At 42.2% G+C, this 15975-nt stretch overlaps 2 protein-coding genes across 10 annotated transcripts in view; both read left to right on the top strand.

The window, feature by feature from the left end:
* The window catches only part of mettl13 (methyltransferase 13, eEF1A lysine and N-terminal methyltransferase), a 34656-nt gene extending 25477 nt beyond the window's left edge, over positions 1-9179 (top strand). For all 3 annotated transcript variants that reach the window (XM_072573552.1, XM_072573550.1, XM_072573551.1), the window contains exons 8-9: positions 2343-2474; positions 7223-9179. In XM_072573552.1, coding sequence (XP_072429653.1) covers positions 2343-2474; positions 7223-7497 — 407 coding nt within the window. In that variant the 3' untranslated portion in view covers positions 7498-9179. The remainder of the gene's footprint in view (positions 1-2342; positions 2475-7222) is intronic.
* Positions 9180-13589: 4410 nt separating this feature from the next.
* dnm3a (dynamin 3a) overlaps positions 13590-15975 on the top strand; it is a 203744-nt gene continuing 201358 nt past the window's right edge. For all 7 annotated transcript variants that reach the window (XM_072573547.1, XM_072573548.1, XM_072573545.1 and 4 more), the window contains exon 1: positions 13590-13930. In XM_072573547.1, coding sequence (XP_072429648.1) covers positions 13770-13930 — 161 coding nt within the window. In that variant the 5' untranslated portion in view covers positions 13590-13769. The remainder of the gene's footprint in view (positions 13931-15975) is intronic.

Raw genomic sequence — 15975 nt, 5'->3', positions numbered from 1 at the left:
GTAAAAGCTCATGATGTAGGGATAATAGTATGGATAGAAGATTGGCTGGCTGTCAGAAAATACTATGCATAAATGGGTCTTTGTCTGATTGGCAGAATGTGATTCTTGAAGTCCTACAGGGATCTGTGCTGGGTCTCCTCATTTTACACATTACATCAATTACTTAGATGAAGGGAACAAATGCATGGTAGCTAAATTTGCAGACCACTAGATAAATAGGAAAGTATATTGTGAGGAAGACAAAAGGAGGTTGCCAATGGACAAAGGCTGATTGAGTGGGCAGATATCTAGCAGGCAAAGTATAATGTGAAGTTGTTCACATGGCAGGCAGATTGATATGCAAAGTATTACTTGAACAAAACATAGTTAGTATTCAGGTACAGCGTGTAATCAAAATGGCGAATGAAATGTTATCTTTTATTGCAAGGGGAATGGAACATAAAAATTAAGGTTGTTATGCTTCAATTTGCAGGGCTTTGGTGAAATCACAGCTCGAATGCTGTGTGCAATTTTGGTCGCCTTTTAAGGAAGGATCTAAATGTTTGGAAGCAGTGCAGAGGGAGTTGACTGGATTGATACCTAGACTGAGTTGGTTGTCTTTATGAGTGAAGGTTGGAGAAGCTGGGCTTTTTTGGAAGAGTGTACAAGTTCTGAATGTTTTTAATAAGCTGGACATGTAATGTATATTTCATTTTCTGGGTCAGCCCAAAAGTCAGTGCACTGTTTAAAAATTATGTGGAACCCCTTCAGGATAGGGTGAGGAGAATTTTTTTAAACCTGAGGTTTGTGTGACAGGGTAACTCCCTGTCCCAGAAGGCAGTGCAAGCAAGGTCACTAAATATTTTTAAGACCGAGATGAATAGATTGTAGTTAGGTGGGGAATTACTGGTTACTGGGATAGATGGTAATGTGAAATTTGGAGCGATGATCTGAAGGAATGGCAGAGCAGGCTCAAGAAGCTGAATGATCTACTTCCCCTATTTCATACGCTTGTGTCAATTTTAACACAGATGAAAGATATTTGCAAGGAGCAGGGTGTGTCACAATATCTTCACCCACATTTCAATGTCAAGCAAAACTGTTGCACTATCCTTTGAAGTTGCCTCATTTACCACTGTGTACAGAATCTACTGATTTAACTAAATGTCCTATGTTCAAACTATTCCTTTCATTTTATGTTTTGTTATATTTTTCTACATGATGGGATGGAAACAATAGCCGGTTTCTGACCTCCAAATCCTATTGCTCTCCCTATGATTTAATCCACAGTCTGCTGCACCAATCATAATTTTCTCCTGTCTACTGCAATAATGAAGCTAGGGCATGGCTAGCTTAGTACCATCTTTTGTTTTCACTCATAGAAAATGTGAGTAATTGTAGTAGTTTTTCCTTCCTGTGCTTAATGGTTCAGGACCAAAAATATACTCAAGAAATAACCCACAAATGGTTAAATCAGTTGAGTTGGGGGGTTAATGTTTTAGTCTGTTGGATTTTCCCTGTGTTAGATTAGATTACATTGTCTACAGTGTGGAAACAGGCCCTTCAGCCCAACAAGTCCACACCGACCCGCCGAAGCGCACCCAGCCAGACCCATTCCCCTACATTTACCCCTGCACCTAACACTATGAGCAATTTAGCATGGACAATTCACCCAACCTGCACATTTTTTTTTTGGACTGTGGGAGGAAACCGGAGCACCCGGAGGAAACCCACGCAGACACAAGGAGAATGTGCAAACTCCACACTAGTCAGTCGCCTGAGGTGGGAATTGAACCCGGGTCTCTGGTGCTGTGAGGCAACAGTGCTAACTACTGTGCCTCCATGCCGCCCAAGGTTAAATTACTTAGTGTGGAAACAGGCCCTTCAGCCCAACAAGTCCACACTGACCCTCCGAAGAGCAACAATTCACCTGCACATCTTTGTGACTGGGAGGAAACCGGAGCACCCGGAGGAAACCCACGCAGACACTGGGAGAATATGCAAACTCCACACAGACAGTTGCCCGAGGTGGGAATTGAACCCGGGTCACTGGCACTGTAAGGCAACAGTGCTAACCACTGTGCCTCCGTGCCGCTTCAACACAACCTGCCGCTTCAACTTTCGAAGTTGTCATTCACAGTAATTTGCACTGGCATTTGATCTCTTTAATGTAATTGTTACTGGTATTACTATAATGTCTATTTAAACTTTGGGAACTTTGAATTAAAGCCAGAAGTCGTGATTTTTCTGACATGTTTGTGTACTTACTGTTTTCTATTAATCCCAATCCTGCAGCCACTGCTAACAAATCCATACAAAAGAAAAGTGACTGAAATCAAAACATTTTTATTTTGTTGCCACAGGGAAGGTCTCCTATGATGTTATTATGTTTGATGTCGATAGCAAAGACAACACTCTGGGAATGAGCTGTCCTCCTCTAGCATTTGTAGAGGATGCATTTCTACAGAAAGTACGAAACCTTCTAGCACACCAAGGTGATTGATCTATACTTTCAAGTAACTTTATTGATTGATGCACAGGTTTGCAATTTTCTGGATTAGTGGTGCTGGAAGAGCACAGCAGTTCAGGCAGCATCTGAGGAGCAGTAAAATCGACGTTTCGGGCAAAAGCCCTTCATCAGGATACCTGATGAAGGGCTTTTGCCCAAAATGTTGATTTTACTGCTCCTTGGATGCTGCCTGAACTGCTGTGCTCTTCCAGCACCACTAATCCAGAATCTGGTTTCCAGCATCTGCAGTCATTGTTTTTACCGCACAGGTTTGCAATGTCTGGCAGGTACATCACATAAATTTGTGTGGGGGATAACCGTGGCAGTTGCTACAAAGATAATACAGACTAATGATTTGTGGACACGAGTTCCCATCCCAGCTGATGGAATTTAAAATCAATTCTGGAATCTGGAATATGAAAGTAATGGTGACCAGCGCAACTATCATTCATTGTTGTAAACGCATATCCAGTTCGATAATGTCCTTTACGACATGAAATCTGCCATCCTTTGCTAGTCTACATGTGTTGCCAGAGCCATAGCAATGTTATTCACCCTTAACGTCCCCAGGAAATGGCCAAGAAAGCCACTAATTCAAGGACAATTAGGGAATGAACCAAAAGAATGGGCCTTGCCACTGATGTCCACTTCCTATTAAAGTACTTAAACAAAATTATAGAAAACAAGTAATGCAGAGCACACCAAAATTTAATCTCAGTAGCCTTTCTATAACAATTTATTCACAAACCTCCTGTACAAGTGCGAGGTTTTGTTGCTTGGTTTCAAAGGAGCAGGGCAACTTTTTGCTGTTTCCCTTGCTTTGCTTATTAGGATGGAATTAAGAAGGATGAGGGGACATCTCAGAAACGTATATGAGAATCCTGATGGGACTAGACAGGTTGGATACAGGAATGATTTGGAGATGCTGGTGTTGGACTGGGGTGTACAAAGTTAAAAATCACACAACACCAGGTTATAGTCCAACAGGTTTAATTGGAAGCACTAGCTTTCGGAGCACCGCTCCTTCATCAGGTGGTTGTGGAGGGCACAATTGTAAGGCACAGAATTTATAGCAAAAATTTAGTGTGATGTAACTGAAATTATACATTGTCTGTTGAGTCAATCAAGGTATTTTTCAATGTGTAATTTCAGTTACATCACACTGTAAATTTTTGCTATAAATTCTGTGTCTTACAATTGTGTCCTCCACAATCACCTGATGAAGGAGCAGCACTCCAAAAGCTAGTGCTTTCAATTAAACCTGTTAGACTACAAACTGGTATTGTGTGATTTTTTAACTGGATACAGGAAGAATGTTTCCAATGTTAGGTAAATCCAGAACTAGGGGGATCACAGTGTAAGAACAAGGGGTAGGCCATTCAGGATTGAGATGAGGAAGAATTTCTTCACCTAGAGTTATGAACCTGTAGAATTCTCTCCCACAAGAAGCAGTTGGGGTCAGTTCATTAGAGGTGTTCAAGAGGGAGCTGGATATGGCTGTTGCAGCTAAACAGGTCAAGGGGCATGGGGAGAAAGCGGGAGTGGGAAACTGAGATCGCATGATCAGCCACAATCATGTGGAATGGTGGTGGAGTTTTGATGGGCCGAATGGCCTACTCCTGCCCCTATTTTCTATGTTTCTATGTCCTCTCAGAACATCTCAGGTTTTTACACAGCAAGTCAAAAATGTTGTGTTTGCTTGAACCAATTTTGTCTCGGAGGAACGCAATTAGCTCTGAATCAGCAGATCGTGTGTGTTCAAGTCCCATTTCTGGATGTGACTGACACTTGCGTACAACTGAAGAAGGTCTGCACTGACTGAAGTGTGGATTTTTCCGTGAGGCTGAGACATTTAAATGCTATAGCTAAATGTACAAAATCCTTGGTATTAAACAAAGAAAAGCAAGTGTGTCTGGCTAACAACTGCCACACGAAACAGTATGAATTAAACATTATCTGCCTGTTTATTTAATTGCTACTTTTAAGATCTTGCCTACAGAGCAGCAATGACTATATTTCAAAGCCATTTTTCCATTGGTCTGTCCCAAATCCAACCTTCCAATCTCTTTCTCCCTTTTTGGTACCCCATAATAACATTATCTGCAGGCAAGGAAGTCATTACCTTTCCACAAGGTAATTTGAAGAAACTATATTTTGTTTGGTCAGTTAAGGAATATGGAGTGTACTGTAAGGATCAGCTTGGGAGATTTTCCAAAAAGAACTTGGAGTTCTATAGCACGGAAACACAACCCTTCGGTCCAACTTGTCCATGCCGACCATGTTTCTCAAACAAAACTAGTCCCACTTGTCTGCATTTGGCCCATATCCCTCTAAACCTTTGCTATTCACGTACCTATACAGAAGTCCTTTAAATGCTGTAACTGTACCTTCATTTACCCCTATTAAGCTGAAAAGAGTTCAAAAACGTTTTAAAATCTGTAAATATATTTGTGCCATTTCATTTCTATCTCAATCCAATCAAAGTCATTTATTGTGTTTACTTCAAAATTTTCTTAAAGTATAATCAGTGCTTTTAACTTCCTGGTGTGTTGTCCACAGGAATGCTTGAATGTTACTGCTTATCTGTTTGTTGATATCATTCTGTTCAAAGCCTTGAGATCTCTCTTAATACGAGGCCAATTTAAACTGCTGTTCAGAAACAGTTGAGAGATTGTTCTGTCTTTGAGGGGTCTGTCATCTCTGACTACAAAACATGGGTGTAAATGATTAGATTACTTATTGTGTGGAAACAGGCCCTTCGGCCCAACAAATCCACACCGATCCACCAAAGCGTAACCCACCCATACCTATTCTCCTACATTTACCCCTTCATCTAACACTACGGGCAATTTAGCATGGCCAATCCACTTAACCTGCACATTTTTGGGTTGTGGGAGGAAACCGGAGCACCCAGAGGAAATCCACGCAGACAATGTGCAAGCTCCACACACAGTCGCCTGAGGTGGGAATTGAACCCAGGTCTGTGGCGCTGTGAGGCAGCAGTGCTAACCACTGTGCCTCCGTACCGTCCAGAAAGCGCTGGTGTTATGTCCCCACTTTCTATTTATGGGTCTTGGTTTCTTAGGGTGGGTGATATCGTTTCTGGTTCTTTTTCTCAGAGGGTGGTAGATAGGGTCCAAAACGACATGTTTATTGATTGAGTTCTGGTTAGAATGCCATGCTTCTAGGAATTCCTATGCGTGTCTCTGTTTAGCTTGTCCTAGGATGGATGTGTTGTCCCAGTCAAAGTGGTGTCCTCCTTCGTGTGTGCAAGAATACTAGTGACAGTGGGTCATGTCTTTTTGTTGGTAGTTGATATTCATGTATTCTGGTGACTAGTTTTCTACCTGTTTGTCTGATACAGTGTTTTGTTATTTGGTAGTTTGTAAATGACATGTTTGTTTTGCTGTTTGTATAGGGTCTTTTAGATTCATTGGCTTCTATTTAAGTGTGTTGGTAGGTTTGTGGGCTATCATGATGCCAAGAGGTCTGAGTAGTCTGGAAATCATTTCCGAGATATCTTTGATGTAAGGTCATGTGCCTAGAGTTCTACGCACATTATGCCAGCTTGTTTGAGTTTGTTGTTTGGAAATTGGCAGACTGTGTTTTTTGGGTATCAGTTTTTCTTAAATATGCTGTATAGTCACCAGGATACATGAACATCAACTAGCCACAAAAAAAACATGTCCCGTGATCACTAATATCCTTATATACCGACAAAGAAGGACACTACTTTGACTGGGACAACACATCCATCCTAGGACAAGCTAAACCAGGACACGCACGGGAATTCTTAGAAACATGGCATTCTAACTAGAACGCAATCAATAAACACATCAATTGGGACCGCATCTACCATCCTCTGAGAAAAAGAACCAGAAAATTATATCACCCACCTTAAGAAACCAAGACACATAAATAGAAAGCGGGATAAAACAACAGCACTTCACCGGAGGCTCACTGATGATGATACCTAGTATGGTGATCAAACATCTGAAAGTGAAACTTCCAGCTTAGGAAAGAGCAAACTTACATCCAGATCCTTTGGCTTCTCCCAAACATTAGCATCCACAAGCTATTCAGCTACCTGAGAGCCGATCACATGGTTGTTGACAGATGGACGATGTTCATTAATAAAAGCTGGTCATCATTTCACAGACCAATCAGCTACTTGTTGCTGGCTAAATCTCCATTCATACACAGGTCCCTGCCTCCAGCTTGTCTAACTCGACATTCCACTGACTACTTGATCAAACAATTGTGTAAATAGCATGGACAATGACCATTAGATAACTTGCATTTAAGAAGTCAGCAATCTTTCAATGCATCTTGGTTCAAAATATCCAGATAACTTTTCTCTTTCCTGATGTGTAGCAGAATCTGCAGCGCCATCTGCAGGTGAGTAAAATTGTGCCAAATCTCCTTAAGCCACATGTTTAATACAGACATTTTTGCCTTGGATCACATTGTTATTCATGAGCTCCTATGTGCCACAAACATGACCGGTTAAAATGATCTTTAAAAGACACACACACGAAGTGAGGGAAATTTTTATTTTGCATCTATCCTATGTTTTACATTATTTTCTTGACAGTATGTGCTGTATCAAACTTGAAATAGTGTCCTCCTTTCAATATGAACCTCAATGTGTTACCGTAACTAATTTGAGAACAGTGAATTTGCATATAATGCATATCTTTATTGTTTAATGTGCTTTCATTCTCAATGTTGCAGGACTCTTCATTCTGAATCTGGTGTGCAGGGACCATAGTCTGAAAGAGAAGGTTATGGCAGCAATCAAAGGAGTATTTCCTCTTGTTTACCTCCAGAAAATTGAGGGTGAGGTAAATGAAATTTTGTACTGCCAGTTGACCATGGAACATAAAGTTGGATCAAAAGAGCTTCTTGAGGCAGGTCAGAAACTGGAAAATACTCTGAAGAAACCTGGCAGACATTGGGATCCAACATATAATCTTGAGGAAATGTTGAAGACAGTTAGAATTGTGTGAAGATTCCTACATTCCTGAACTAGTGTGTATGATATTTCGGTTTACTACTTGCAGTGACACTTATTGCCATTCAATAAGAATATGGATATATCTCTTCAATGTTCATTAAGTTCTGATCGAAACAAAATGGTGTGCCTTATCATATTATTTCAGGTATATATGAAGATATGTGAAAGTCTCTAATCCAATTAAGAAGAAAGGTTCTCTTCCAGAATTCCTTTCGTATCATATATTAAATGATTACTTGGATACGTTTTATTTAACTACCATAGGGGCTTTCTCAAGTGGTGCCATGTACACACTGAGCCTTTCAGGTCACGAAGTCCATATTCAATGCCGAGGCATATAGATGTACAGCACGGAAACAGACCCTCCCCCATGCTGAATAGATATCCTAAATTAATCTGGTCCCATGTGCCAGCACATGGCCCATACCCTCTAAACCCTTCCTATTCATATACCCATCCACATGCCTTTTAAATGTTGTTATTATTGTTTCAGACATGCATCACCCTCTGCATGAAAAAGTTGCCCCTTAGGTCCCTTGTTAAATCTTTCACCTGTCACCTCCAACCTATGGCCTCTAGTTTTGGATTCCCCCCAACCCAGGGAAAAGACCTGTTCTATTCAAATTTTTCATGCCCCTCATGATTTTATAAATGTCTCTAAGGTTACCCCTCAGCTTCTGACACTCCTGGGAAAATAGCCCCAGCCTATCCCTACACCTCAAACCCTCGAATCCTGGCGACATCCTTGTAACTATTTTCTGAACCCTTTCAAGTTTCACAACATCCTTCCTGTAGCAGGGAGACCAGGATTGCATGCAGTATTCCAAAATTGGCCTAACCAATGTCCTGAACAGTCACAACATGACCTCTCAACTCCTATACTCAGTACTTTGACCAATAAAGACAAGTTTACCAAAGCCGCCTTCACTATCCTGTCTACCTGTGACTCCATTTCAAGGAACTATGAACCTGCACTCCAAGGTCTCTTTGTTCATCAACATGCCCCAGGACCTTTCCATTAAGTTCTGTCCTGATTTCCCTTTTCCAAAATGCAGCACCTCACATTTATCTAAATTAAATTCCGTCTGCCTCTTCTTGCCTCATTGGCCCAAAGTGATCTGATCTCTGTTCTCTTGACAGTTAGTGCATTACAATTGACTCCAAGTGGTTATCACAAAATAAATCATATTTTAAGACTGGTCTATAAATATTTTTGTATGTTTAAAATACGAAATGAAATTAGCTCAATTGCCTAATTTATCAAATTTTTTTCAACCTTTTTATTTACTGTCATTGTATTATGTAACAAATTAATGTATCCCTGATACACCACATCAGTGTGGTAATGGGCTCAATAGTTATTTTCTCAATCCATTGTACAATTCACAAAACTTGTTAAATATGTAATTTGCTTTTGTCTTAATTCAGTATTGTAAGTTCATTTCAATAGTCTCAAGGATTTTCAGTTAAATTTATTCTCTTTCGAAATAGGACATGTCTAAATTTATCCAGTTGCACCAGAAGTGCCAATGTTTGTTTTAGGAGGAACTGATTTTTCATTTATTTTGTTCCCTGTACTTGTCACTGTGAAAATTATGCAATTTGTGCAGAAGCCTATTATTTCCTTCTTGTGTAGCAGTTTATAAGCATTCATGTAAGCATTCTAATGCTAATGAGAGGATTGTTTAAAATTGAGTTTTTGTTCATGTAATGAAATCTTTTCTGTGATATAATAGGTTGACTCAGTGTTGAATGAATCTTTGAGATGCATGGGAATGTGTGGAATTGGCTGTGGGTGATATTTTTAGATTAGATTAGATTAGATTAGATTAGATTCCCTATAGTGTGGAAACAGGCCCTTTGGCCCAACCAGTCCACACCGACCCTCTGAAGAGTAACCCACCCAGACCCATTTTCCCTCTGACTAATGCACCTAACACTGTGAGCAATTTAGCATGGCCAATTCATCTGCCCTGCACATCTTTGGACTGTGGGAGGAAACTAGAGCACCCGGAGGAAACCCACGCAGACACTGGGAGAACGTGCAAACACCACACAGACAGTTGCCTGAGGCTGGAATCAAACCTTGGGACCCTGGTGCTGTGAGGCAGCAGTGCTAATATGCCTGTATAAGATCTTATTTCCACAATAATGTACCTTACTGGTGCCTTTTCTTGTTAAGTTAGTTGAATATAATAATCTTTCATTTTGCCAACTGTATGAAAGACTGTCTCACTAAACTGTTGATTAATCAAGGCTGAGGACAAAATCACTACATCACTAAAATGAAAGACATTGGTGGTTGTTGTAGATCACATCTTATACAAACTTAGCTTCAATCCCTCTTCGTAAAGTTTTCCATTTCCCTTTTACTAAGGAAAGAAAATAGTAATTGGGATTGGCCTGCTCCTTGAAATCTAATCAGTTGTTTAGGCTTAGTGTGACAATCCCTGTAGAGAGTAATGATTTTTAAAAAGTGATGTGAATTTCTTCATGACAAGTGCATCAGAGTATTTCAAACAGCAAACAAACTAAATTCAACATTGGTTGCCTACTAACTAATGTTTAGTCAATGTACTCCGTTACACAAAAGGCACTCCTCATTGACTTCTTAACACAACAGAAACCCCATGCTCCATTCAAATGGATCAATGTGCTTGTAGTAGAAAGATAGCTTTCTATGTGAAGTCCCAGGTTTCTCACAACTTCTACACCATCTCTTCCAGCAGCCCTTTTTAAAAAAAAAAATCTTATTACTCAGTTTTGAGCATCATTGTGTTGACTTCCAGGAGTATGCAGTCTCTGGTGAGAGTGGACCTTAAATATGCACAAACCTCATCTTGTCAAATACTGTGTTTGCATGCACGCATGCACAAAAACTCAAAGGGAAAAGTCTGTACCCTGCGCCCCCCCCTCCAAAAAGCATTATGCTTAGTGGTTAAAGCAAAAACAAAATCCTTTTTGTCTGCTTGGCATAACAGCAGTTGTTTTTGGTGGTCTTCCCCAAGTCTCTCTGTCTGAGACATCCTGTTTTACCTCTCCAGTTGGGTGCAGGGAAGAAGGGTGGTGGGACATTATTCCGGAGGATGCAAGCTGCCAAGTCCAAAGGTGTGATAGTTAACAGATCCTGTCCTGTTGTTGAATATTAGATTCTCTAACAACCCCCTCGCACCCATTCACCCACCTGCTCTACATGCACATAAACACCAACACATTCTCACCCACCTCCAACGGCCCCTGGTAACCTCCATTTCTCCTAACTGCCTCTTCTAGCCCTACCTAGTAAATATCTCATGACTAGTTTTGCATAATGTGCCTCAAAATGTTTCATGCTTGATTTGAAAACTGCTTACCCTCCCAATTCTCCTAAACAAGATCATAATTGAGACAGTTTAAAAAAATGTAATTTAAAATGCAACTGGATTCACTTCTGTCACAGTATCCAGATGCAGCAGAGTGGGAATGCAAAATTCAACTTGCGTGAATGGAGGCCAGCTCTGGTGCAAACAACAGGAATGTGGTCAGGAATGTTTCCAAGAAATGCGAGCTAGCTAGTGCATGTCAGAAGTGAAAGCTCTTCAGGGTCAGTGCAGTAAGTCACATCCAGGCCAGAAATACCTCTGGCAAAGTTCCTGATTCTTATGTGAAAACACATATGGGAATTGCCCACCCCATTAATTTTGGGTTTCCATGCCTACGGATGATTTTTTTTATTTAAGAGAAATTGATTTATTTTGTCTTTCATGGGAAGTTGCCCATCACCAATTGTCCCTTGAACCAAATGGCTTGATTAAACAATTCAAGACTTGACCACACTCGACCAAACCAGGTAAGCATGGTAGATTTCCTTCCCTGCAAGGCATTAGTGAGTCAGATGGATCTGTTTTTGCTTTAAATAAGAGCCAAATGCTGCAAACATCTGAAAGAAATCGTCAGTCACCTGGAATGGGAAGGACATTTCTCTTGGAGGGCTGTGTGGTGGATGTGTTCCTTAGAACCCATAAACTGAAGGTGTACTAGTCCTCTTATAGATATTTTTAATTCACTTATTCAGATGTGTTGTGACACACGTCTGGAGGAAGTGGGGTCACCCTGTAATCTCCTAACATCCTCCTCACATTTCACCCTGCCATCCAACTTAGTATCATCAGCAAATTTGCTAATGTTACTATTAATACCATCTTCTATATCATTAATATATATTGTAAAAACTTGTGGTCCCAGCACTGATCCCTGCAGTACCCCAGTGGTCACCACCTGCCATTCTGAAAGGGAGCTGTTTATCACTACTCTTTGTTTCCTGTCATCCAACCAATTTTCAATCCAAGTCAGTACTTTGCCCCCAATACCATGCGCCCTAATTTTGCTCACTAACCTCCTATGTGGGACTTTATCAAAGGCTTTCTGAAAATCCAGGTACACTACATCCACTGGATCTCCCTCGTCCATCTTCAGAGTTACATCCTCAAAATATTCCAGAAGATTAGTCAAGCATGATTTCCCCTTCATAAATCCATGCTGACTCTGACCTATCCTGTTACTGCTATCAGATGTGTCGTAATTTCATCCTTTACAATTGACTCCAGCATCTTTCCCACCACTGAGGTCAGACTAACTGGTCTTTAATTAGATTTTTTAAAATTTAAAATCAGTCTTATGAAGTTAGTAAGAGATCGTATTTACTTTGGAACAGGTTTGGCCATCCCAGCAGTAATGGATTGGCCTCTTTCATTCAAATGCTGGAACTTTATTGAGGATTAAGTGAAGGATAATTCAAATATGACCTCGACTGACGCATTATGCAAACGAAATGTTGAGAACCCATGAAATTGTTGACTTCTACGATAGATGGAAACGCAAATATTGCAGCTTTATTTTTAAAAAACGGTCAGTTGTTGGTTATCGTTCAAAATAGTATTGTTCATAGATGTCAATAACGTGGGTTTCAGTGCGTAGAATAATTTGGATTGTGAAAAGTACTTTGAGACCACAGTGTGAGGAATAAATTAGAATGGGCAAATTATCTGTGTTTTGCAGTGTGCACAGATACTCTTGGAGGTCTCGGTGCGTGCAGTCGCTGCCCTGCTTTTGTGCCTTGCTCCCGGCCTATGTGCCCTGCTCCTGAGCTGTGCATTCGCGCTCTGTGTTCCCTGCTCCAGGTCGCTGCACACGAGTTCTGCGCCCAGCTCCCGGGCTTTGCCCAGCTCCGTGCTCTGCACTCGGGGCTCTGTGCCCAACTCTCAGGCTCGTGCCCAACTCATGCTCGTGCCCAGCTAGGTGCTCTGCACTCGGGGCTCTGTGCCCAGCTCTCAGGCTCGTTCCCAGCTCAGGCTCTGTGCCCAGGTCAATGCTCTGCATTCGAGGCTCCGTGCCCAGCTCTCAGGCTCGTGCCCAGCTCAGGCTCTGTGCCCAGCTCCCAGGCTTGTGCCCAGGTCAATGCTCTGCATTCGGTGCTCTGTGCCCAGCTCTCAGGCTCGTGCCCAGCTCTCAGGCTCGTGCCCAGCTAGGTGCTCTGCATTCGGGGCTCTGTGCCCAGCTCTCAGGCTCGTTCCCAGCTCAGGCTCTGTGCCCAGCTCTCAGGCTCGTGCCCAGCTAGGTGCTCTGCACTCGGGGCTCTGTGCCCAGCTCTCAGGCTCGTGCCCAGCTCAGGCTCTGTGCCCAGGTCAATGCTCTGCATTCGGGGCTCTGTGCCCAGCTCTCAGGCTCGTGCCCAGCTCTCAGGCTCGTGCCCAGCTCAGGCTCTGTGCCCAGGTCAATGCTCTGCATTCGGGGCTCTGTGCCCAGCTCTCAGGCTCGTGCCCAGCTCTCAGGCTCGTGCCCAGCTCAGGCTCTGTGCCCAGCTCTCAGGCTCGTGCCCAGCTCAGGCTCTGTGCCCAGCTCCCAGGCTCGTGCCCAGCTAGGTGCTCTGCATTCGGGGCTCTGTGCCCAGCTCTCAGGCTCGTGCCCAGCTCCCAGGCTCGTGCCTAGCTCAGGCTCTGTGCCCAGTTCTCAGGCTCGTGCCCAGTTCTCAGGCTCGTGCCTAGCTCCCGTCTTGCCCTCTCCCATCCCCGCGCAACTTCTGCTGTTGCCTGTTGAGCGATGGGGCGCAGTGCGGCTGCGCGGACTCGGACCGTTAGGTGTCGCCCCGAGAGCGGAGGGAAAACAAACTGAGACCAGGGAGGAAGGGGATTGGGAGCGGGAACGGAGTGGGACAAGGACAGGACAGGACAGGGCACCCTCTCTGCTGCCGCTGTCAGGCGGCCTTGGCACGGGCCCCCGCTCGCCATGGGGAACCGCGGCATGGAGGAGCTGATCCCGCTGGTGAACCGCCTTCAGGACGCCTTCTCCGCCATCGGCCAGAGCTGCAACCTGGACCTGCCCCAGATCGCGGTGGTGGGCGGCCAGAGCGCCGGCAAGAGCTCGGTCCTGGAGAGCTTCGTGGGCAGGTAAAGGTGTGGGGTCGGCAGGTGCCTGTGGGATCTTGCTGTGCGCCGTGGGACTGGCCACCCACCCCCTGCTCAGTTTGACACCTGCCAGCAGTGGGTGCTGCTCAAGTAACACTCCTGAAATCATCCAGAGACATGTGCACTCCGGGGGGGGGGGCAGCTGTTGGATTGATCAATATTTTTAACTGACTTAAAATTACCTCGAAATGTGTTTGTTATTTTGTTATTCTGCAGAGGTGTAATCAGTTCTCCAGTATGTGGCCAATCCGTTTTCTCTCTCTCTCTCTCTCCAGGCATGTCTTGATGCCAATTCAGACTTTCCTGATTTGAGGATTTTGTTCTTTCAAACATCTCAGTGTTAACTGAGATGGTACTTTGAATGTTTACTTTGTCAATTTTTCTTGATCAGCGTGCAACTGCTTTTTTTTCAAAAAAAAATCAAAGCTTGCAAAATTTACTGGTTATGCTGATCTCTGTGCCGTCCAGATAGTGAGTCAGTTTGGCAAAACAGTTTGCAGATGTTAAGGTTTGAGCATTAACTGCTTGTCGTGTGGAGCTTTAGGGTAGAACAGTTATCATATTGCTAAAATTGTAATCCCTGGCGTTTGGGCTTTATTGAGCGTGTAGGAGAGATTCTTTAATGACAGGATCCGGGAAATGGGGTTCTCGTTAGGAAGTGAGTGATTCTTTTCATGAACTTATTGCGACCTGTAAGAGTTCACAATTATTAAGGTTTTTTTTAAATAAACAGAATCTGTTTCCTCTGTTAACTCCGCAGCATCTCGTTACTACTTTTATCAAAATAACTAATAGAGAGACGAGATTGTTTTTAATTCAGAAGGTCATTACAGAATGCTTAACTAGTGTAAGTTGGATGAACCAAGTGATCTTGTTGTGCTGTAAAACTAAACAATTTAAAATTGAATTTCAATCCACTGAACTGTTTTCAACTTTCTAATATATGCAAAGGTGCAAAATAGTTTTAATTTTCACCCTTATCCTTGCATTGGAATTTGAACTATATCATATCATTGGAAGAATAAGCAAAAGTTAAGTTTAAATTTAAAGCAGTTCTCAAAGTTGTCTTCATTGCTGAGCTTTCTGACCTTTCCAGGAACTAGTGGCACAGTGAGGAGATATCAAACTGCTAGATGGAAAATGAATAATTTAAAATTATTGCTTCTTAAATTGCATTATTAATTTTTTTCCTGTTGCAGGTGGTGGTTTGATTTTGTTGTGCAAAGTTAAATAGTTTTGGAATCATTTCAACAATAATATCACTCAAAACTGACAAATGAACACTATATTCTGTGATTTTTGTTTTTAATACCCTACACAATTATAGCTCTGTAGCCTGGGCTAGTGTAGATCTTACATAATGCTAATTTGCAAGTCTTATTGTCTGCCTTTTTCACTATTGAGTGGTTATTAATTATAATTGAGCTCATGATGCCCACAAAGCAACAGTAAATGTTGCGATATTGTGTAGGATTTGCTGATAACTTTCCACATATAAACTGAATTACATTCAGGTGGACGACTAATAAAGTAACTTGGTGAATATGTACTTTTTAGGTGCATTCCATGAGGGAGTGAGGAGTATGAACGAATCCTAGTCTTGTTTGTGCGCTTTGCTGCACCAGCATAGCCGAGTTGTAAACTCATCCTGCCCTTGACCATTGTATAGATTTGATTAATCAGTAGATTTTTACATGGTGCTTAAAGTGCTACACTTCTAGCAAAGCTGTGCATCAGCATAATTGTTTTCAAAGGTTCTGTCTGCCTTTTGCTACCTTTGTCAATTCCAGTTTCGTATTTGGGAACAATTTACTCCTAGTTTTCATTGTCTGTGATTTGGCTCTTGTGGCTATAGCATCTTGATGTAATGCACATTTCTGAAAATAGTTATGAATTTACACACAACGAGTAGCAAGATCATGAAGGAGAGATGATGGATTAGTAGGATCCAGTCAAGTGGGAGTTGGCTTCAAGATCAGTCCGTAATAGGAAAGACAAAATTCCCTTTGAAATTAAAAAAAAGGAGA

This window comes from Chiloscyllium punctatum, chromosome 7 (assembly GCF_047496795.1).
Source record: "Chiloscyllium punctatum isolate Juve2018m chromosome 7, sChiPun1.3, whole genome shotgun sequence".
Lineage (NCBI taxonomy): Eukaryota > Metazoa > Chordata > Chondrichthyes > Orectolobiformes > Hemiscylliidae > Chiloscyllium > Chiloscyllium punctatum.
The sequence above is the reverse complement of the archived record's forward strand: the minus strand, read 5'-3'. Positions and strand labels throughout refer to the sequence as shown.